This window comes from Hirsutella rhossiliensis (assembly GCF_020360975.1).
Source record: "Hirsutella rhossiliensis strain HR02 chromosome Unknown scaffold00008, whole genome shotgun sequence".
In the NCBI taxonomy this organism is placed as follows: domain Eukaryota; kingdom Fungi; phylum Ascomycota; class Sordariomycetes; order Hypocreales; family Ophiocordycipitaceae; genus Hirsutella; species Hirsutella rhossiliensis.
In genome coordinates this window covers 763,629-787,070 of record NW_025408674.1, presented here as the reverse complement: position 1 = coordinate 787,070, position 23,442 = coordinate 763,629, and the positions used below count along the sequence as shown (strand labels likewise).

General features: G+C 52.8%; 4 protein-coding genes across 4 annotated transcripts; all 4 read right to left on the bottom strand.

Moving 5' to 3' along the window:
* Positions 1-339: 339 nt before the first annotated feature.
* HRG_07351 (polyprotein) lies at positions 340-1,253 on the bottom strand (the record flags this gene model as incomplete). The annotated part of the gene is made up of 2 exons (XM_044865822.1): positions 340-1,084; positions 1,123-1,253. The coding sequence occupies 2 exons, from the start codon at positions 1,251-1,253 to the stop codon at positions 340-342; spliced, it is 876 nt and encodes a 291-aa protein (XP_044718786.1).
* Positions 1,254-6,419: 5,166 nt separating this feature from the next.
* HRG_07350 (PIF1-like helicase domain-containing protein) lies at positions 6,420-9,562 on the bottom strand (the record flags this gene model as incomplete). The annotated part of the gene is made up of 10 exons (XM_044865821.1): positions 6,420-6,775; positions 6,824-6,851; positions 6,924-6,974; positions 7,028-7,263; positions 7,309-8,151; positions 8,301-8,331; positions 8,416-8,445; positions 8,561-9,164; positions 9,260-9,351; positions 9,422-9,562. 10 exons carry the CDS (start codon positions 9,560-9,562, stop codon positions 6,420-6,422), a joined length of 2,412 nt encoding a protein of 803 aa, XP_044718785.1.
* Positions 9,563-19,163: 9,601 nt separating this feature from the next.
* On the bottom strand, positions 19,164-20,284 carry HRG_07349 (tc5 transposase DNA-binding domain-containing protein; the record flags this gene model as incomplete). Its single annotated transcript, XM_044865820.1, has 2 exons — positions 19,164-19,413; positions 19,707-20,284. The coding sequence occupies 2 exons, from the start codon at positions 20,282-20,284 to the stop codon at positions 19,164-19,166; spliced, it is 828 nt and encodes a 275-aa protein (XP_044718784.1).
* Positions 20,285-20,809: 525 nt separating this feature from the next.
* HRG_07348 (uncharacterized protein) lies at positions 20,810-23,162 on the bottom strand (the record flags this gene model as incomplete). Its single annotated transcript, XM_044865819.1, has 9 exons — positions 20,810-21,000; positions 21,094-21,242; positions 21,288-21,483; positions 21,556-21,721; positions 21,779-21,873; positions 22,215-22,235; positions 22,284-22,482; positions 22,570-22,838; positions 23,096-23,162. 9 exons carry the CDS (start codon positions 23,160-23,162, stop codon positions 20,810-20,812), a joined length of 1,353 nt encoding a protein of 450 aa, XP_044718783.1.
* Between the last annotated feature and the right edge of the window lie 280 nt (positions 23,163-23,442).

Here is a 23,442-nt window from a genome sequence, read left to right as displayed (position 1 = left end):
GTTGGAACTCGAGGAGCTTCTGCCTCGGCAATGCCTTCGTCAAGCCATCTGCTCGCATATGTGTCGTAGGCACCCAATTGACCAATTCGAGCATCTTGAACCTCTTGTCGTAGCCAATGCTGATGAATGTCTACGTGCCTCAGTCTCGTCGAGCTTCGTACTCTCCTCTTTGAGAAGTCTGATCGTCTGGGCATTGTCGCATTCCACTACCAACGGAGAGAATTCGGATGTCAGGAATTCAACAGACGGCTCAGGAAGATCGCCTCCTTTGACGCCTCTGAGAGGCAAGCAACTCAGCCTCCGTGCTTGACGTCGTGACTGTCGCTTGCTTTGACGCTCTCACGCCACTGATCCTCCAAATAGGGTCATGACGTAGCCTTGTGAGCTCTTCCTGTCGACTGAATTGTCTGCGAACGATGCGTCACTCGAACAGAGGAACAGCTCCGCTTCCTTCGATCCTCCTCCGAGACGTAACGCGTACGATCTCGTTGCAAAGAGGAAGAGGATAACTCTGTCTGCTGCTTTCTGGTGCTTCTCATCGGGATTGTGGTTATGTCTTGCCAGTCGGGATACGGCAAACGCAATATCTGGTCGCGTTGAAATTGCTGAGAAGAGCACGGAACCAACCTTCTGGAGATACTGATGTTTTTCCCTTTCATTTGCTTGGCTTGTAGCTGGCAGGAGCTCTTCGTCAGAGATCATTGGCGTGTCTGGGAGCTTGAGAGACTCAGGGGCGTTGTCGTTGTTTAACAGGAACTTATACGCGATCTTGTCGATATAGGCGTCTTGCGTCAGCCAAAGCGTCTTCCTTTGACGATCGCGGAGGATACGAATCCCAAGAACCAGCGAGGTTCTCCAAGCCGAGTTAGGTTGATCTTTTCTGTAGTCCCCGAGTAGCTTCTTCGACGACCCTTCGTCCTCCTTCCGGAATGCCCAGATGATGTCATCAACGTAGAAGAAGACGGTCACCGCTCCCTTCACCATGACACACGGCTCCTGGGAACTTTTCTGAATCCCAGTTCCTCTAGAGACGACGTAAGCATCTGTTGCCAGAGGAGCGGCGAGCGGCGTAGTCCGTAGAGAGCTTTTCTCAGGCGTAGGACTTTCCCCCTCTTCTGGAACCCCGGTGGCATCCTCATGAAGATAACTTCTTCGTCGTCGAGGGGGGCATGAACAAAAGCATTGACTGCATCCATCTGTTCCAATTCGAGGTCGTGTTCCGCGGCAATGGCCATTAGCGTACGAAACGACATTCCTGCGAGGGTAGTCGCTCGAGTAGGCAGGTCCCCTTTTCTTGCTGATTGCCACAGACAACGAGGCGAGCTTTGCACTTTTGGAGATTGCCGTGCTTATCAGTCTTATAGATGAATACCCACTTGCAACCGAGGACCTGCTTTCCAGCAGCCTTCGTCCAGAAGACCTCGTCAAACGAGCCCATTTCCGCATGTGAGGCCAGGTGGTCTCTCTGAGCCTGGGTGAATTCCTCTCTATACGGGTGTTTTCTAGTTGCTTCTGCGTCTGTGGAGGCTCAGGTAGGTCTCTCTTGTGGACTTTTGCGCTTTTCGGTCTGAACAACCTTCCTGCTGTGAAGGCTCCGTGCACCCCGTCCTCAATTGGCACCGGGACGAAGTCGGCAAAACGGTCGATGTATGACTGATCCAGCTCTGGTTGATCAAATGGTTCCAGAGCTTTCAAACGCGATTCTTTCATCAGGCCTTCAAGGTCGGCTTGAAATGCCGCTCCTCCAAGAGAGCAACCCACCCCCTCAGGGTGAGCCTCCTCTTCAGGATCATCCTGAACCCGGACTCTCTTCTGAGCTTGCAACGGCTCCAGATCGACTTGGAAAGGGGCTTTTACCACCACCCCCTTAGGGTCAGCGTATGGAAAGTGAACCGAAAAGACTCCATGTGGTTCTTCTTCCTCCGGGTCAGAAGCTGGTGGCGTTAGGTATGCATCTTCCAGCTCCCGCGCTCTCCGTAGTCTTCTTTTCCTGCTCTTCGCTTTGTTGTTGTCCCTGCTCCTCGTCTTCGTTATCTTCAGCCATTCTGATGTCATCATCCTCGAAGTCCTCGATATCAGTGTCTTCATCGGTCTCTTCGTCAAGGATGGCCTGATTCGCCGTCTGGCCTTCCGGGATTTCAATCTGTTGGATCATCTCTCCGATGCTCGCAGGCAGCGGCATCCGCTCGCCTCCTCCTTCGAAGAACGTATACTCGTCAAAGACAACATCTCTCGTTGCAATGACCTTCTTCAAGAGAGGACCCAAATTAGGAAGATATTTGTAGACTTATAACCGATGAGGTATCCGATGTGAGCTCTCGGGTCGAGCTTCCACCTCTTCCTCAATCCAAGCTGTGCATTTGCTGTCATTGCGTAGGCTCGGCAGCCGTACGCACGAAGATGTGAGAGCTGATTTTTCTTCCTGTGAACAAGTCAATGGGAGACTTCCAGTCGGCTTCTCCTTCGTTAGCGTTTTCAGCGGCGAATCGAGGCTCTCTTGGCGTTCGGTTTCGGAGGTAGCAGGCTGCTTCGATGATCTCTTTCCATAGTGAATGCGGTAGTCGAGAGGCAATCCTCATGACTCTCGCTCTCTCGGTAGAGATCCTCCTGACCTCTCGGCTCCACCATTCTGGTCCTGAGTGTTGGAAGCTGACATCGCCTTTGTCATCCCTTTCTTCCTCATCCAGGCTGAGATTTTCTTCGTGAAGAGCTCGCCGTCAGAGCGCACGACATTCGTCTTAAATCCAAAGCGAGCGAGCATAAAGGAGGAAAAGTCTTTCAAGACAGCTCCGTGTTCCTTTGCCTTGTAGGTCTTCATGAAGTAGGAAAGACCATTCCAGAGAAGGCGTCTGTGATAAACATCACACGGACGTAGTTCTCGTGGTCTCTCGCAAGGTCGGTCCAGTCTATCCAGATCTCATGCACGGCTTGTCTCTTTCCTCGTCAGGTGGACGGCGGAGACTTGCCTTCTGACCTTCCCTGAGCACAGTACTCGCATTCGACGGTTTTCGGCCCTTAATCCGGACCCCCCTTTGTAGGCCTAGCTTGTGCAAAGCCATTGGACCAGGGTGACCAAGACGGGCGTGCCAAAGCTTGCCGTCTCCTTGAGAGGCAGGTCGAGGATCTCTTGAGCCGGCTCTTCGAGCTTTCCTTGTCTCCTTCTTCGATGCCTGGAACGCACTGTTGAAATCCGGGAATTCGGTTTCCACGGGCTGGTATTCAACAACAAACTGCTGATATTTCCTCTCGGTGATCCCGATAGTCTGGCCCTTTCGGACTAGCCTCATAGGCTCAGACAGCGTATCCCAAAAGATCTGATCGTCGTCGATAAGAGTCTGCAAAGAAACCAGGCTCGATGAGAAACCGGGACAGTAGGCAACCTTCTTTAATCAGGTGTTCGGTGGGAGCCGTCAGGCATCGTCGTTGCGACATTGACTCGCCCGAATCCTTCGATTCGAACGAAGAGTCACCGGCGACGATAAAGTCATTCTTGGCCTTTTAAACGATCGGAACCGACTGAGCTTGTTGTTGATATGAAGAGATGCGCCGCAATCAAGGAGGTTGAATTCTTAAGCGGATATTCCGATCCCCTTAGGCCAGGGGACTCAGCTGAGAACACGAAAGCTGGGTTTGCTGAGCCCACAAGCCTTCCCCTCATCCTTGGTTGCTATTTCTGCATTTTCTTTCGAATATCTTCAATTCTCCTTTTCAGGACAGGATCGTCAGCGACTCTCTCGTGTCATCTTGAGATACCTTTCAGGGGGCGGATTATAGCCCTCTGGTCTGGCTTCTTCGATAACCTGCCAGCAACCCTCGAGCTCGTGTCCCTTGCGTCTGCAGGCAAGGCAGGGATCTCTTTTGGAATATGGCTCCCTTTCCAAGGGCTCTCTGTCCAGCTTCTTCTTCTTCGCTGGCGGTACTTCGTCCGCATCGTCTGCGTCTGCTGCTGCTTTGTCCGCATGAAATGCGCCTCCTCTTTTGATAGCACCTCGGGGTTTTTCTGCTTCTCTGCTTTCGGCCAGATGCTTCACATCTCGCACGACTCTCAACAGTCCATTGACTCTCCGTCGGAGCTTGGGCTGCAAGAACGGCGGCGACTGCGGCCGTTGCTGCAGCGGCCATCGCGGCTACTGCAGCTGCTGCCGGATTGTGAACAACGGGGTTAACAGGAGCAGCAGCAGGAGGACCATATCGGTCGAAGTCGAACAGTTTCCCTGGGTAGCCTCTGATTTTGCGTCGAGTATCCTGCTTCCTTGTTCGTACTGGTAGCCTAGGAGTTATCCAGAGGCCTAATCAATGTGGCAACGTCTCTAAGCCACTGGCCCGTTTGGGCCTCCATTAGCTTATACTTATCGGCGTCAGACATTATGTCTTCCCATTTGTCGATCCAGGAGTCTAGATCCTTTGCGTTAAATCTCTTTAGGTGGGTCGAATACTTGGTCCTTGTGAGATTCATCATATATCCCGCTTCAGGGCCGTCGACGCTTCTAGACGTTTAAACCACTGACGAATTGGAAGGTCTTCGTCGAAGGCGTTCTGCTTCGAGGATACCACTGATTCCTGCATCGCTATGCGAGCGTTGGTAACCAGTTTAGTCTCATCTTTATACTCTTTCCTCCTGATATCATAGTCCCGCATCGCGTCGTTATAATCTCTCTTCTGAACGGCAGAGAGGTCAGCGAGTCTAACAGCATCAGGGCGTAGTGGCGGAATTCAGGTCGCTCAGGAGGTTCGAGGGGTCCTCGTTGGTAAAGATCAGGCTATGGATCGTCTTGTCAGTTCGATTCCTGAGCTCCCTTCTCCATTTGTCCCAGTTGCTTGGTCCTGAGAGGATCGCTCGTGCAGGGGCGGCAGAAGACTTCGACATCTCGTTGATTTGAGAGTGGTTTTCGGTCGGAATGGAAGTTACAGGAACGTAGTTCCTCCCGGGCTCATAACTGTCACGAAAAATCAAGCCACCTGTTGTTCAGGTGACATGTTCAATTGAACATCAAATCTGCTTCGCGACACACCCCCTCAGGGATCACGGGCTAGCCTGGGATTCCTGAGACCACTCTCGCTTTAGCTCTGGGCCTTCTCTGCGCAGTGCCATTCGGGCTACTCTGCGACAGTGCCTCGGGCTCTGGCTATGGCATTACACAGGTGCAGGTCTCGAACACTGACTCCGTCGGGGTGCGCGCTAGCCTAGGTGGTCGTGCGCAGTTACCGGAAGTTCCAGGAGGGGTTAGCCCCTCCTCCCGGGCTCATAACTGTCACGAATAGTAGGGCCAAATAGGCATAAAGTTAGTATTTCAGAATCGTCCGGTGCTGCTCCATTTTCCCTTCTGTTCTCTGTGTCTGTTCCTTCCTTCCTCGCCCTTTTATTCCTGGCCACAATCTCGATCTTCTCCGTCTGCCTCACACCTCCGTCAATCGTCGGGGTGGCTGCGCCCACTTTTCCTAGGACACCGTCCTGACGGCCGGGCTGACTGTCTCAGCCGACGCATCAGAAAGCAGGCCTGACGTCCTGGCTGACTGTCTCAGCAGGAGCATCAGCAAGCAGGGAACCTCTAGAGGTCCTACGAGCGGCTTCGCAACAACCTTGCTACGTTAGTCACGCTGGCAACGGTGCAGGGAAGCGGCCCCTCCATGTAGCAGTAATCATCCAGCCGATGCGGCTGCGCATTACGCTGGCGAAGGCACGCTGAATCAAGAACGTAAAACTAGCGGCAGCTAGTCCGGTATTTACCGAACGCCGATTGGACTCGGTGCTTGAAACATAGGTTTGCTGCGCCTGCAATTCTATTTTCTTAGGACGTTTGATAGACGTGGGGGACAGCTATATAACGGAGGGGGGGTTATGCTCACCCACAGTTTACACAGTTTTCTGAAGCTGCGTAGTAAATTTGGGTTACTAGGGGGGACTAAAATTCGTCCCTCACCCCCCTCCGGGACGAATTTTAGTCCCCCCTAGTACTGTGAACGACCACGAGCAATGAACGACCCCATCACGAAACTGGTAGCCGATAAGACGCGGCAGCAGCTACATACATATCTACTATGCAATAGCGGCTGGTAATATGCACCGGCAATGCTAGCATCTTTGATAGTGCTGCGCTTAAAGCAGTGTAATGATGGTGGGAGGGTGATGCGTAGTAGTAGGTAGTAGTAGTAGTTTAAAATACTACGTCACACCTTGCACTTTAGAGCTCTGGTGCAAGGCGTACAATCAGCCAAAGGCTGCGAGTCAGGCCAACAGTTAAGCAGTCACCGAACAATCAGTACAGTATCTCCAATCATACATTCATTACGTTATCCGCGCCCTGAAACTGTCGTTCTTGTCGCGGGTAGCATCAAGTAGAGTTACGTAGGCCCGTGGCCTATCTTGTACGGATTATGGACGAGAACCTGTCGTTTGCGAAGTTGCTGATCCCTCATTTTCATCTTAATTCCTTCCGGCGGCGAGCGTAAGTTAGATGATTGCGGTCAAACGGCGCATCTAGCATTAGACCCTGCAGCGTCTTCACACGCGAGACGGCCACGTAGCTCAAACCGGTCTGAAAGTCACGGCAGGACAGATCTGTCACGATCATGTCTTCGGTGATGCTCTGCGACTTGTGAACCGTAATGGCGTAGCATACGATCAGGGGAAACTGCGTGCGAGTGCAGAGTGTGGATCCGACGAGGAAGTCCCTGTTTACTGGCAGAATTGGGACAATCTTCCTGCCATCTGAGGTGGTCAGGAATACTGGCCCCATGTACTTGTCAAACTCCATCATAATCACGCAAGGAGGGTCTTGCATGGGGTCAGCTCCAGGCGCCCAGGCGATATCGTACACTGTACCACGTGCACCGTTGCAGAGGCCAACCGGCTGCCAAAGGTTGGACGTCAGCATCAGACGGGCGCCAATGCATACGGGAATCTGCTTCGCAAGGTTGCCTGCCTTGTCGTCAGGAGCAGCAGCAGCATCGGGGCCAACGTTCTTAGCCATGACCTGAATGACAGGCCGGCCTAGGCGGTCGAGTGGTAGTGGTTATATTCGTTCACCCTGTCTTTCGTGGCGTATACTCGCAGGGAATTGACGAACCTGGCAACCTCCTGATCGTCCAGCTTCGCCTGCACGCGGCTGGAGAGGAGCTTCCAGGACTCCATAGATAGTTGGAGCAACCGCAATTCCTCAAGAGCTGAGCGAAACGCTCCCTGATCGTCGCCGCGCTGACGCTGGGCAACCTTCAAGAAAACCGTCTTGTCGAAGCGCCGATATGCGTTCCTGCCCTTGATCTCTACTCCTGCACCTCCTTGTCGTAATAAAGAGGCTTCTGCAGTACGGGGAAGCTGAAAGAAGTCGCCAACCAGGAGGATATTAAGACCACCAAAGAACTCCTCATTCCTATTCGGAAACGCCTCACGGAGACGGTCATCAATCCATGACAGCTGTCGCAGACCCAGCATGCTCTTCTCATCGACGATCAGGTACTTGACATTCTTCAGCTTCTTCTGGAGCTGAGCTTTGTCGATCGCTGACAGGGGCTTGAAGTCCTTGTTGATGGGGAGGTGCAGCAGGGAGTGCAAGGTGGTGCCCGATATCTGATTTCCCGCAACGCCCGTGGGCGCGGCACGCCAAACGGGCGTGCCTCTTCCTCCCGAGGCGGCTTGGAGGTGCGCCGAGAGCAGATTGATAAGGTACGATTTGCCCGTGCCACCGCCACCGTCCACATGGAGTAACAACTGGGAGCAGGCCTGGGTCAGAAAGTGGCCCATCACCGTATCGTACACTAGGCGCTGCTCCGGATTCAGGGAATCGCGAGCCTCCAGCGGCTGATGATCCACATCAAGGTGAAGGGGGCTTTCGGCTTTGCGTTGCTTCCAGAAGTCACCGTGGAGAATGCCGTCATCGGTATACCGTCCAACGTGGGGAGTCCAGTCATAATTCACGTCGACATCTCGCCGGCCCAGCACGTCGATATCGTCCTCCTCCAGCGGATGATCCGGCAGCATACGGGCGAGTTCATGCCAATCTTCCTCCACGACAGGCTCTTCGTGCTCCTCCCGCTCAAACTCATCGTCCTCTGCCTGCAGCTCATTTGCTCCCACCTCCCCGTAATGGTCGTCCTCGTGGAAATGGTGTCGCTGCCGGCAGCACTGGTACGCCGCCGCAAAGCACTCAACCGCTGCCCGTCCACAGCAAGCAGCTCCTCCGGAGAGCGATGCGGATGGGCCATCATCAACTTGACACGGCAGAAGTCATGAAACTGGGGTGACGCCTCCGCTGACCTGTACCGAGGGAAATAGGACAGGACCCTCTTCTTCGCGTTCGCACCGAGTCTCCTCCACCTCTTGAGATTGTAGGACTGCAGGTACTCGAGATAGGTTATACTCTCATGTTGGTCATCTCTCTGCAGATATTTCCGGTAGCTGCCGACAGCCTCACTGACATCCTCGTCGACACGGTACGACCGCACATGCTGCCCAACGGGCGGCAGTCGACGTACACAACCATCCGAGTGCCTTCCTGCAGAGGGATGTTGAGCAGCAAGTGGGAAATTTCCTGCGCTGAACCTGATCTTCCTCCGGTCCCACATCGGCAGCCTCCACCTGACTTTGGGGGATGGCGTCCACCACACTGCCGTCCTCGGGCAGTTGGCTCAGTCGCTCGTCGTCAATGGCGATGGATCGATAGCCAGGATGATGATGGCGGAGGTAGTCTAGCCATATCATAACCGCCTGGCGACGCACGCGGAAATGGCGGGCGAACTGCCGGCTGAGATTAGCGTGTGACGACGTGTTGGCAGGACGCAGCAACACCGTGTTCAACTCCCGCGGCAGGAGAGGGAGCTGGTTGTACACCAAGCCAACCTCGCGGAGAAAGTTAACGACGTGCCCTCGATACTTGTACTGCTGCCCCCGCACAAGCATAATGTTCACGTGGACATGGACACGAGCAATCAATGCCTCTTCGGTAGGTGTGAGCTCGGGCAATCGGGTCGGCACGGGGCCAAAGTCGAGCTGGTTTTCCGCAGAGAAGAAGTAAGGCTCGTCGGGGCCACGTTTCTCATCCTTTCGATAGCAACGCGAACAAATGCCGTCATAATCTATTTCCATCTGAAACCAACACTCGTGGCATCGGCTGCAGTATTCCATCTGGTCATTGTCGAGTTTGGTCCAGAACTCGCGGAGGGTGGCCCTATCGCAGTCCGTCAAGGCGCAAGTATCCAGGTCGCCAGTCCACGCCGGATCTTGTGCACGGAAGACCGCCATTTCTTCCGGTGGAATTATCACTGGACTTCGAATACGCCGTGGCGGCCGCGACAGTCGATCTTGCCATCGAGGTTGTCTCTGGATTCGCCTTCCCGGTTGTCTCGGCCGCCCTCCTGTGCCAGGGGCAGGGCCACGGCGGCCGCGTCTTGGCCGCGCAGACGGCTGCTGCAAGCGACTACGAACAGGACTTTCATACACGGAGTCGTTATCGTTGTTCTCGTCTTCGTTCTCGGCATCGGAGTCGCAATCAGCCCCTAATTGTTCACGGTAGCGACGCGGTCGAACGGGGGAAAGCAGCAGGTTGAAATAGTCCTCGGCATCCATATCGGGTTCGGAAAACTGGTCTATATCGCCTCCTTCCTTGGCTACCTGATCCCCATCTAGAAGCCCGCTCGGCTGCGGCCGATCTCGACTCGTATCTACTTTCCCTATTAGCCCGAACACACTGCTGCAACGAAAACACAAGGGATATCTTATCCAGGACACCCGAACCTTCCGAGACGCCGAGTTGAGATATGGAAGGAGTCAGTGACACAGTCTCCCCTGCACGACGTCGTGATCGATGGTCGCGCTGGATAGCGGCCAGCTTAACCCTAGCCCCGGCGGTAGAGAGACCATCTTGCGAGACCTTCCCGCCTTTGTGGAATCTAGCAGCCAGGTAAGAATAATTCATTCTGGTTGTGTTGCCTCGGGCAGTCGATGGATCAAATGGGAGGCGACTGGATCGGTCGCTGGCTGCTCAGCAGGTGACGGGGCCAGCGCCCGGAAGAACCGCGAGCTTTGTTGGGTTGCTGGAAGCGGCGTGCCTAGCACGACGTAAGGCTGGCTGGTGCGCTCTCCGTATAGGCTGCTGACTACAGAAGGTTGCTGCAGCGTCTCCGGCGATGAAGGCTCGATTCTGGTCCTCGAAGTACTCGGGGGGTTGACTTGCCGGGGTCCCCTGCAAGGCCCCCCCCCTCTCCTACTGGAGAGGGGGGCACAAAACCCGTTTCTTTGACGTTCGCGTTTCCCTCTATCGCGGCTTCAATAAGCCGCCACCCCATCAATATATGTTCCGAGAATAAAGAAAATTGGAGATACTATTCATTAGGCACTATAGAACCCATTTACTAATTCTCGCCAGAATTGGTTTGGTGGTTGTCGTTGCATTGTATGTCTAATGCTCTACCTACGTCTAACGTTCGCGCGTCTTTGGTACAGCAATTCGTCTACCACATATAACAACCTCCGGCTCATCCTGTCCTTCATCCTCCAAGTCGTACGCACGCATGATAGCGCATCTCTCCTCCTCAAGCTCAGCCTGGATCGCCGCCTCGTTCTCTTCGCTTAACCGCACCGGCCGCCACCGCCGCTCTGGCGGCTGTTGCTCGAGCGGAAGCTGCGGTAGTGGTGATGCAACTATATGCTGGCGTTGGCGTCGTGTTGTTACGATTTGAACGTAATCCTCGTCGCAGCTATGTTGAGGCGAGATATCCGGCTCTGAAGAAAGCATCGTGGAGATGAAATTATAATCGATATCGGAGTCTTTGTCGGCTTCGGCCTTGTTAGCCGCAGCCTGTGCTCGCGCCTCTTCATGGACTTGTGACCAGGCCATGACATCTGGAAGAGCCATGAGATCGCCTTGAGGGCGTGTTGCCCAAAGGAAAGACCGATCTTCCTCTGTAGCCGCATTCCAGCGCTCTTGGAGAGCCTCGCGAGCGATAGCTTCTTCCGGGGTTACGAGTTGTTGAATGTATGCCCTATGCTTGGCCTCTTCTGCTGCTTTTGCCGCCACGGCAGCTCGACCGCGTAGACGAGGTTGTGACGAGGTTCGTGCGGCAGCAGCACGAAGTTGTCGAAATTGAGTCTCACTATCCTTAAGAGCCCGCCTTACAATAGCCTCGTGATCATCTTGCTCCCGGGCGGCCACCTTCTCTCGTAGTTGCTGCATCGTAAAGGCGCCATCGTCAACGCCTCGGATACGGCGTAGGGTCTTAGTTCTGCGTCTCTCGCGTTGGATGCGGTCTTGCTGGTGCTGTATAAACTGCTTATGAGACGATTGTGTCAAAATCGCAAGATCAAGGCAGGCTGACGCGTTATTAACAACCTCTCTTGTCGGGCTGCTCAAGACATCGAGTTTTTTCCGACTGGCTTTAAGGTCACTCTTTACCTTACGTGGCGTTACCAAATTCCTCGCCAAAAGCTGTGGGAAAAGAGGTTGCTCTCGGCCTTTAGAGGCGGCTCGTAAAGGGCCCAATACAACCTTCGGATCAGGGGGCCAGAGTCCAGACTGTTCAAAGCCCACAAAGATATAGCAAACCTTAAACGCCGCGTTAAATAGGTCGTTCCACTGGCAGAGAAAGTCGAATCTCGAGATGCGTGTGCCGCCGCCGATAACGAAATCCTTTAGGGCCCCTTGCTGTGCGCGTTTAAGATGTTGATAAACGCCAACGTCAAGAGGTTTGATGCATTTTGCATATGGATGAGATGAAGTGGGATCGTTGTTTCTCCAACTAAGCTATGACTGCCTCATCCTTATGTAGGAGGCAGCCAGGTCGGACTATCTAGGCGATCCGGCCGGTTTACAAGGCAGCCACATACCGATGCCTGTTCACGGCTGCCTGTTTCACACGGCTGCCTGTTTCACACGGCTGCCTGTTCACACGGCTGCCTGTTCACATGGCTGTGCGTGCGGCAGCCGGTGTCCTTGATGCTTGGTGCCGTGCCCAACGCTCCAGTGTGCGTAGGGACACGCAAAAACGCATCATAATGCCGGCCTCAAAGAAAACTCCACTGTCCTCAGTGACTGCCTCAACAAAGGCTACATGTCAGAACTTTCCGATCGTCCCTTTGCTTTGCTGTTGCGAACCACTCGCGGTCCCGTCGTCTGCCCGTGGAACTCATCCAGGGCCTTTGACGATATCTCTTCCTTCCTGACCCACTGATCATGCATGCTGCCCCATCCTTTCCAGTGGACCAAGTACTCCGTGACGGGCTTCCTGTTTCTTCCAATCTTCCTGACCCGTACGTCCAGAAGCTTGTCAACTTCGTAGAATTCGCCTTCCTGGTCCGTAAAGTCCTTTGTGACTTCTACTGGTCAGGGTGAGCTTCTTCAAAGCAGCCTTCGTGAGCTGGCTTGAGGTGGTGTATTGAGATCACTGGGTGGACCTTAATTTGCTCTGGAAGGTCAATTCACAGGCCAGGTCTCCAACCATCCTTCTGATCACAAAGGGCCTTCCCGCTGTTGTGACCACTTCTTGGGTGGCCTGCCTGGCTGGTGATATCCTGATGAAGCTTGAGATATACCTTGTCTCCAGCCTTGAGATGGATAGGTCGGTGTTTGGCATCGTACCAACGCTTGGCCTTCATCGCTGCAAGGTCCATAGCTAGGCTGGCCTGCTTACGCAAGGCTTCCTTGATGTAGGGCAATTCGTCTGCCTCTGCGCTGGCTGTGCGATCAACAGCCTCCAGGGCCCTTTCAGGGGAAACCGTACATTAGTTCATGGGCTGAGGTCTTCGTGCTGGTGTTGTAGGCTGTGTTTAGATGCCACTGCAGCGAAGGAATAAGGGTCTTCCAGTCAAGGTTGGGGTCCTCAATATAGGCCAGTCGCAACGCTGTTTCCACTGTTTGATTGCGCCGCTCGGCCAAGCCGTCCGCCTGCGGATGATATGCCGTTGTCATGCTGATTCTGGTGCCAAAGGCCTTCCAGAGCCCTTGCCAGAAAGCAGAGGTGAATTTGCGGTCTCTGTCACTGACTATCGTGCGCGGCATGCCCCAATCACATAGCATGAGCTGCCTAGCTAGGGAGGCTGCCCAGTCCTTGGCGCTATACTTTGCATTGCCTGGAATCAGTAGGCATCGCTTGCTAGCTAAGCAAGTGACTGTAAGTAATTGATTAAAGGCATTAAAGCCTTCAATATGCCAGGGTGAGCCCATAGCTGAGACGGCAGGCATGTCTGTGATGAAGTCCATTGCAATTGACTGCATTGGAAGCATCGGGGGTCGATTGGGCAGATAGCTTCCAGCAAGCTGTTGTCGATCAGTCTGTCCAAGGCAGCAAGCTTTGCACTTGGCGATGTGCTTTTCGCTTGCCAAGAGACGTTCCTGATCGAATAGGTTTCCAACTCCTTGAGCATTCTCACAACGCCAAAGTGGTGCTTGTCGTCGTGTGCCATTTGCATCAATTCGTGCGTGAGGCTTGCGGGCACGCAGAGACGAACATATCCATCTTTTCCTTCGTGATATAACAGACCCTGGTCCACGAAAAGGAATTCCTCTGCGCTTGATTTTCGCGATTTCCGGGGCCCTAGAAGCTTTGACCGTGTTCTCACTGTCCTGGATCATTTGAAGGATCTTGCGATAATGGGTATCAGCCTGATAGCCTTCTGTGAATTTGATGCGGTATGCTGGATCCATGATGGCCTCAGACGCAAGGAGCACATCGTCAAGCGCTGTGTAGTCAGGTCGTTGTCGCTCGATCAATTGGTCGGTCTCAGGGGCTGACAGCCTGCTTAAGGCATCAGGGATGAAATTGATTTTCCCTGGAAGATGATCAACCTGCAATTCGTACTGAGAGAGATAGATGGAGGCTACTACTAGCCGTCTATTTGCTCTGTCCGTGCTTGAAGTGTCGAGGGAGGTCTTATTGACGATCTGCTGTGTGGCTGAATGGTCCGTAAGCACGATTAAGGGCTTCGTTGACGATTGGACCACTGTGCGCATCTTTTTGATAGCCCAGACTAGGCAGGCCACTTCTAATTCCGACGGACCATATGATCTCTCTGCGTTGGTGAGGTGCGGCTGAGAAAAGCTATAGGTTGCATCGCTGTTGAGGAAATAGCTTGGCCAGGCTTCCATTCGTAACCTTCTTTAAGGTGGAAGTAGGTACAGGCAAATCCTCGTTGCAAGGACCCGTCAACTTGACAGAACAGTTGCCTGCTTGGGTCCATATGGTGGATCATCCTGCCGGAGGCTACTTCCTTTTGGATAGCTTCAAATGCCAACCGCTCCTTTTCACTAGGCTCGAATTTGGTGTTCCTCGCAAAGGCACGGCGTTTGTTGATGTTACCTTGCTGAATTTTGCCAATTTCTCGTCCTTGGGCTAGTAATTGAGTTTTCCGGTGCTGCAATGGCTCAATGAGGGCTCCATAATACGGTAAGAGATGCCGTAGGTAGCCTGTTGCTCCAATGTAGCTTTCCAACGCAGATAGCTGGTCTGGAAATTCCAGCTTTGCAAAGGCTGCCAGCCTGTGTTCCGTTGGCGAATAGATCACAACGTCGTCCATAAACGCTCTGCAAAACCCCTTATATGGTCGAAGCACTCGATCCATATAGCGCTGGGCGTAGGCCGGGCTATTGCAGAAGCCAATTGGTGCAACAGTCAGTCTTTCCAGTCCTCTATGGCTCGTGAGGTAAAACGATCACGATGTTCGAGTTTGACTCGGAATTGGTGGTAAAGGACGATGCGTCGATTGCTGTGATGTACTGTGCGCCTCAAGCTCTTGGATGATGTCTTCTTGCAATGGCAAGGATAGCTGTCTGGCATGGTGACCTTATTAAGAGCTCGCAAATCGATGACGACCCTGCCCTTGGTTTCTCCTCGGGCTGTTCGCCACACAACGAAGACGGGGCTGCAAAGGGGTTGGTCCGTGCACGTATTCCATACGTCCTTGTGCGTGGAGCTTGTCATGGGTTTCATCAATGACCTGTTTGTCTCGTAATCCCTGAGGATAGGGCGTTGAGCCACCTTGTGCGTGTGCCAATCCTTGATAAGGGAACTGTGAGCTCGTGGCCTGCTTCGACTTCAGCTGTGCCCGAGTCTTTCCATAGTTTGGCGTGTTTTTCAACAAGGGCTTTGATCTTGGTCACGAAGCTGCCTTTCTGCGCATAGATGTGAATTCCGTCGTCAGTGCACACCTCTGGGAGCTCTGGCGTGCGTTGAACGATGCGTTTGATACGGAATTCGGGTCTCAGGGGCAAGGTCAGGAGTATCGGCTGTTGCTGCTGCACTCAGCTGGGTGCTTGTGACGTGGAGCTCCTTTCTTGTTGTTGACCAAGGCTGGCTGTCGTTGCTGGCTGCTGTTGTGTATGCGTACAAAGCTTCTGATAAGCTTGAAACTGATTCTGCGGTTGCTGCTAGAACAGGGCTTCCTCCGGGTGAAAGTCCCGTCAGCTATTGCGATAACATCGTCTGAGAGGTGGAAGGTGCTATTGATAGCAAGATCATACGATGTATGGCTCTGGGAGCGCTTTCAATCGTCATTGCAGAAGTTGTTGGGGCCAAGGCCGCTGTGGCTATTGTCAAAGCTGTCAGAGCTGATTTCCATGAGGCTGCAGCGAAGTAGCCCGATTCCTCGCATTCTTTGATCTGCCCTAGGCGCTGTTTGCGGTTCACGATGATATCTTGGTTCGTAGTGTTCGTGAACATGACCGCTGGGACAGTGTTTCGGTCAACGAGAGCATGAGCGGCCAAGGGATGATTGGAATGAAAAGCGAAGGAACGGCAATGGTTTTCTGACGGCCTGAACGCGTCGGACTACCCCTTTATGAGGCTTATAGATGTTAAAAGGGATACCGAAGTCGTCAAGGAGGCCTATTTGAACGACTTCCTTGTCGTAGTGGATGTTTCCAACATACGGCTTGAGGAAGGCATTGCCTAGCAAGGCTCCTGGTTCCACGGTAGTCACCCAAGCGGAACTGGTGAATTTAGCTATGCCGGCGCTGCTACCGTCAGCCCTCTTTCCTTCTGCATAGAAGGAGAACGTGGCCCAGTCTGTGCAGCGGACACTGCCGCTGATGCCTGCAATTGGCGTTGGAGGCTTCTTCTCAATGGTGTGCTCGAAGCTCTTGAGAAGCTTTCTGTCAATCAGGGGGTTGCCACACCCGGAATCCGCACAGACCTCGGTCTCTGGTCCTGTGGGAGCTGCCTTGATCTTGATGCGAAGATATGAGTAGCCGAAGGGGCATCGTGCGATGGCGGCTCGAGCGGTTGTGGCTCGAGGGTTTTCTGCGGTAGCGCCCGCGGTTGTTCCCCAAAATACTGGGGTTTCTGGGAGGAATTGGATTGTGCTGCTCTACGGCTTTATATGCCTCTCCATTTGAGTGGGCCTTGGGCTGTGACACGCAGCCAGGAAGGTGCCTGAAGAGTGCATTGCGTGAGGAAATTGGGCGTAGCATTTCCCACATAACGAAGGTCTTGCTGGGGTCGCCTCCTGCTGGAGCTGTTGAGCAGACACACAGCAGCGTGCTTGTGTGTGCTCAAATAACACACTGCGGAGGAACTTGCGGTTACACTTTCGGCATTGGTGGTTTCCTTGTTGGCCAAGATTCTCAGGAGTTGAGGTCATACAGACGTAGTATTCCTCGATAGAAGCGTCTGATCCTACATCACTGGCTTCATCGTCGTCGGAAATGGCGGTTTTCTTGTTGTCTGAAGCATCTTGCTTGTTTTCGTCCTCGCTGGCAAGGTAATTTTTCTCAAAGCGGACCTTTTTCTCATAGCCGCCGCTTCGCTCATTGCGCTGAGGATCTTTGGGGCGGTTCTCTCGCCTTTCCTTGGCCCGTGAGTCGCTGCTGGGGTTGCTGCGGTCTCTGCGGTCAAGGCCTCGATCGCGTTGGTAGTGATCTCGCTGATAGCTGCGGTCGCGGTCGCGGCTATCGTTCCTAAAGCTGCGATCACGATCACTACTACGATCACGACTTTGGTAGTTGCGGTCACGGTCACGGCCTTGGGGCGTTCATCGTATCTGCCGCGAAATTCCAATGCCGCGGAGATCAGGGTCGGCGTTCCTCGATTTCTCGTACCCACTTGTCAATTGGCGTGCGTTTAGTGGGCACAGAGAGGTGAGTAGCGATTTGGACCGCAATCAAGGGGTGGATGCTTTGGATGATTTGGTAGTCCTTTTCGATGTTGATTTGCCTTGCTAGGAGACTTTCCGTTGAATCCATTGAGGCAAGGAGACTTCACCAGCATTCCACATTGACACGGTATACGGAATGCCGTGTAATTCCTGGAGACCTCTGCTGCTGGGCGTTGGAATCGCTTGATGAGCATTTTACAGAAACGCTCTACTGATGACTTCATAAGGCGATCCTTCTGCTCGATGGAAAGTTCATTCATGAACCACTGTAGAGCTCCGCCGGCAAGGAAAGACATATAGTGCTGCGACAAGGCGTAGGAGTCGAGATCCTTGTACATTCGCAGGCGCTCGCAGAAGAGGTATACATCCGTGTACACATTGCTGCCGCTTGAGAGGGACACAAGGCCTTGTTTATGAGGATCCTTGTGATTGGGGTTGAAAACACCCATGTTGTCACGTTTGAGCCTCTTGGCAACAGCTTCCACATCACTAGAGGTTTGAAAGGTCTGTGTGGTAGGAGAGAGCGCTCCGGCGGCTGTGAGCGTATCCAATGCCAATGCTGCTTCCAGAGCTGCTGCTGCTGGAAGAAGAAGATTCGAGTCGCTTGAATCATCTAGTCGTAGGTATCTGCGATGCTTGTGGTGACTGCGGCGGTCGCGGCGGCTGTGGTGGCTATGCCGGCTTCCTTTCTGCTTCCTCACGCCTGAAGGTGATTGTGACTGAGTTGGCGCCTTTGGGGGTTCCGTTGACTGCAACATAGCTTGAGAATTTATACCTCGCTGTTCCGTGGGAAGTTGTTGGTCGGCATCCGGAAGATATACCAAATTGGATGTCATTGACCTCGAATCAACTTCCTTGGGCGTGATCTTCGAGATCAATTTCATCATGTTGTCCTCTGTGGGTTCCGGCACAATATAGGCTTTTCCACCACTGCTCTCCATGCAGGCACATGTTCGAGGTCCGAGATGCCGGCTTGTGGTACAGCCAATACTTCGCGTAGGCTGATTTGATGAGCACAGACGTGGAAAAGGAGATCTTCCAAGGCTTCACATGCTTCCTTGTCACGGACTGTGAAGGTATCGAGAGCTTCCTTAGATTTGTCTCGCATCAGCTTGAGGAATCGGATGGACCATTTCCACGCGTTGAGAGCTTCTGGGAGCTGCTGTAATTGGTCTGCCAATTGCGAATGATTGTCCTTGGGGTTGAGAGAGACTCTGTTGCGCTTCGGGCGGCGTTGCTGGACTGCGTCCGGTAGCCGGGGTCCATCATCTTCTTCAGCCGGGCGTGGCGAGCTTCTATCGTCAGCTTGCTTGACCGAGCTTCCTTCGTTGGTCGGTTTGGCCATTGTGTGGTCGGTTTGCTTGCCAGCTGACACTTGCGATAGTGATATACGATTACACGGGCTTTCGCAAAACTTCCTATCACCAAAGTCGTCACGAGCGAAAGACACCTTAATGCAACGGTATTGACCCTATAGCGTTATCACGAGGGTGAAGAAATGTTGGCTGCTAGCTGTCAAGGGTGTCGGTCGCACCACAAGGTTAGCTGGTTAGCAAGCCAAAGGATTGATGAGCTTTGGGATAAGCTCGTGGGGGGTGGTGAGCTTGGGTAAGCTCGTGGGGCGACTTATGTAAGTCACGATGGTTGTTTTTGGTGGTTTTTTGGTGCGAGCCCGAGTCAACGGCTCACGTGTGGTGCCCAAGCAGACTTGAGCTATGGTGTGAGGCTTACACAATGGCTCACTGGTGCTAATCAAAGCAAAGGGTAGGAATTGCTACCAATCTGATGCATTTTGCATATGGATGAGATGAAGTGGGATCGTTGTTTCTCCAACTAAGCTATGACTGCCTCATCCTTATGTAGGAGGCAGCCAGGTCGGACTATCTAGGCGATCCGGCCGGTTTACAAGGCAGCCACATACCGATGCCTGTTCACACGGCTGCCTGTTTCACACGGCTGCCTGTTTCACACGGCTGCCTGTTCACACGGCTGCCTGTTCACATGGCTGTGCGTGCGGCAGCCGGTGTCCTTGATGCTTGGTGCCGTGCCCAACGCTCCAGTGTGCGTAGGGACACGCAAAAACGCATCAAGGTTGAAGGAGGTGGCTTGTATGCGATGGCAACTTAAACGGCACGATCTCGAATTTGTCGCAATACCAGATAAATTCAGGGTCCTCGTGTGCAGCGAAGCCATCCATAACGAGTAGCCGGAAGACCGTCTTCGTCATCCGAGTGTAGAATGTACACCGTTGCTCATGGCCCTCCCAGCCCTCGCGTGTGATTGTAGCCGGGTAGCCGAACCAGCCCTCGATAGTATGGCCTTCAAAAGAGCTGCTCCTAGCAAAGGAGTCACTAAGTGATTGAAGTGTTGAAGCCACTGGAACGCTCGCTGGCTATTATTATATCCGGTTGCTGTATATGTAGTGACAACGTCGTCGTTAAGTGTAGACATCGCGTATTCTTCAAGGAGGGATTTTGCGCTAAGAATAAGAAAAGAAGGAATGGATCTTCCGGCGGCACTGATGGCATCTATGGATGTCAACGACTCTTTGTTCCCTGGCTGGAAGAAGACGGGTCGTTTGCTCTTCCTCCTTCGTACTGAAACTAGCTTTAGGGTGCCTTTCATCCACCCAAGCTGAAGGGGCGTCTCGTCGAAATTCCATAGATTTTCTGGCATTATCGCGAGTTCTTTAATGACGGCCTGATATTCTTGGAACCAAGCCTCGAGCTCGTCAACCTCGAGCTCGGCGCTGGCGCGTGAGACCTCTTGGATCCTAGCCTTCTTGACGGTAAGTTCTGGGTGCCGCCGTTTAAAGCGAGTAAGCCACGATCTCGAAACCTTTGAAGTAGGGCCCTGGCGGCGATGTTGACGGATAAAGTTGGCCTTATTGATGAGGCATGCCTCCGTAAGAGCGAAAGGGGTGCCCTCAACGAAGCTTGCGTACGAGACCAGACTCTTTTCTTCAGCATCGGTAAGAGCAGTAGGTCGGCCTCCCTTTCCCCCGGATGGAAGAGCCTGATTAGCACGAAGAAGCCCAATATACTTCTTTACGAGGCCTTCATTGGTCTTGTGCTTTAAAGCAAGCTCGTTGATTGTCAAGACGCGTGGAGGATTTGCGCGTGCTGTACGCGTCTGCGAGGCACCCTCAAGATAATCTCGCGCCGCCTTAGCTGCGCGCTCCCTCTGAATGGGCTGAAAATGAGACATGGTGGAAATAAAGTATATATGATGATATTGTGAAAGTTTTGAGACCCAAAATGATCAATTGATGGGGTGGCGGCTTATTGAAGCCGCGATAGAGGGAAACGCGAACGTCAAAGAAACGGGTTTTGTGCCCCCCTCTCCAGTAGGAGAGGGGGGGGCCTTGCAGGGGACCCCGGCTAGTCAACCCCCCGAGTACCTCAGTAAGCCAACTTGGGGCCCTTCCCCGAAGTTGGGAAAAAAAGGCCCGGACAGCCCAAAAAGGTCCGGTGTGGATAGGCTAACTGAGGCTCAGTTGGGTCTTTGATCGGTGATCATGTTGTTATTGTTATTCTTTTTTTGCTATCTAGACCATGCGGTGAGGTTTGATAGGTTGTGTGTGTGTGTGCGGGTAATCGTTGTTCCCTGATGACGCACGTGATATCCTTCTGCGATGTGCGCTCTATCGTACAAATGATCAGACACTGGCAGCTCTTTTAAAGTCGAAGCAAACGCATCAGATAATAGGGGAAAAAAAAACCAAGGAAATCGTCAATCGTTAATCGCCTCTTCAATCGTCATATCTTCCTTCCTTTGAACCCAACCTTCAAGCCGGATCGTGATCTCGTTGTCGTTGACGAATCGGGTCAAGGCTCCGTTCGGAGATAGCTTCGTCATTGCATCAGCCGGGTTGTCCGCACCATTGATCCAACGGATGCTTGTGATGTCTCTCTGTTCGTACGCTTGCCTCAACGCCATGATATCGATCATCAGGCGTTTCTCCGTCGTAGTGCCAAGCTTCACGAGGCACTCGTATAGGCTATACGAATCCGTACACACCACGAGCGGGATTTGCGGCAATCCAAGGCGGTTTGTGATCTGGTTGATCGTCTCTGTGATCACATATGCCAAATCGAAGCCTGAAGCTAATTCATATATCTCAGAAGCCAAGACGCTGCGGGTGACTCTCTTGCACTTCGTCGAGCTCCAATGGATCAGGTTTCCGTGGATCGTGAATGACTCATCTGACTTAGTCTCAGTTGCAATGATTATAACGAATCCGATCTGAGAGCTTAAGTCCTTGTTGTTGGCGAATGATCCGTCTGTGAAGACGAAGACCTTTGCTGCTTCTAGACCTATTGGGACGAATCGAAGGCCTCTTTGTGGATTGTCGATCTGCCATTGGATCCGTTTATTCAACGCCTGAAAATCCTCCGCGGTTGGATCTTGTGATTGTGCCGCGATTGAATAATCGAAGCTAGCCTCTGGTTGACAAATTGAGGCTATATAGGCGCCACGGGCACGTTGTTCCACGTATCGTTGGGCCCGATCTTCCGTGGATAGATCGATAATTTTGAGGTTGTTGACCTGACCTTTCTGCATGACTAGAAGATAGCCCTTCTCTAGAGCAATGAGGCTGCCGTTGAAATCACAGGTATCGCCTTCTCGTAGGGTCTTCTTTGGCTTGGCTTGGAAGCTTAGCTCGCGGTCTTCACGTTGCAGGAATGTTGTTGTGCCTACCAATAACGTATCATCAGTCTGAAGCGCGGCAACGCCGAAGGCATTAACCTGAAGTGCGGTATCCGCGTTGGTCTCTGCGGTCGTGACGTTGATCTCTGCGGTCGTTATCATTAAACATGGATCAAACGTTGACGGCTCCATCTGTAGCTTGATGCGGTGATGCTCATGATACGTATTGAACCAATGAGCGCCTGCTTCAGCGATTCCGTACAATGGCTTGACCACACGAAGGATGGTTCCCCCTGGGTAACTCTCTTTTAATTCGTGTGGCAAAGAGATGAGGATAGTGCGATTCAAAGTGGTCGATGCCTGCGTATAGGCCATCGTAATGTCTCGGATAGCAGAGACATCTTCAAAGAGCAAAGGAAAGGGGAAAGAGCGAGTACTACCCGCTGGGCAGGACGGGAGATTGTTGGAGCCTGCGTGAGGATCTCACGCTTCTCGTCGTCACCATATCCTTGTACCACAAGACGAGACTTCTCGTACGGTGTAGCAGTGTTCTTGCCTTTGACCTCCCGGACCATTCGTGACTTGAATAGCCTGTGTTTTCCATGCTTATTCATATCGTATCGTTCGGGCACGATGACGCCTGCGCCTAGCAGGTTCGTGATTTCGAGGTCATCAGAGGCTTCAAACGGTCGTCCGGCGGTAGTGATTTTCTTCTCTGCACGTAACTTTACGGCAAGGTCGAGGGCGGCGCACTCCTTATGCGATAGAAACATATTAGCGGGTGAAAATTGAGATCGAGGTAACGAAAAAGGGCTAAGACTAAGGAAATAACTAGAAGGAACGAAGGTATCGTATTGCTGCTGATCTCGAGGGACTTTTCTTGGTCTGCCGCGTCTGCGTGGTCTCTCCGGCTCGGGATATTCGAATGGCTTAGGCACTTCGGTCTCAACGTTGATGCTATCAGCCTGATTGTCAGCAGTCTGATTGTCAGCGTGTGGCTGCTGTAGAACATCGTGACTTCGTTGCTGCTGCGAATCCGGGTGGCGAAAGTAGGGCTGGACAGCCGTGCTGCGAAATTTAGCTGGCCCGTTGTCTAGCTCAACTGTGACCTCTGTGTCTGTCACAGCTAGGACCTTGTATGGGCCTTTCCATCCTCCTTTCTCACGAAATACTCGAACTTCACTACCAAGCGGCAATGATAGTGGCATCTTCTCAATCGTGTTGGGCCCATTACGGGCATTGAGGGCGTCATTGACCTTCCTTTTAGCTACAAGCTTGCGTAGCTCTGCCATAGCTTTCGTTACGGCTTTCGCACGTGTGATCGCGGAAGCAGAAGGCGGCGAATCCATCGTTATCCGAGGTAGGCACCAAAGACTAGTAGTGTGGGCACTAGACCGTCAGGTCCGGCGGTATCATTGACGGATTTGAAGGCCATTTGAAGCAACGACTCAGCTGATGCTGTTTTTAGCTCGGCTTTCAAGATCTCGTATGCCCTTCGAATCGGGGCGTGATATCTCTCCACCTTGCCAATTGACCAGTGGGCTTCGACGGGCACTTGGTGACAGGTTATTCTAGCAGCTTCGCTTCTGCTTGGAACTCAGAGGAGGCAAAATTCGTACCAGCGTCGTGCGTGATAACATCTGGAGGGCCTAGGTATGTGTCAATCCAACACAATTTGAGTGCTTCCCACGTCTCTTTAGCCGATATATTCTGAA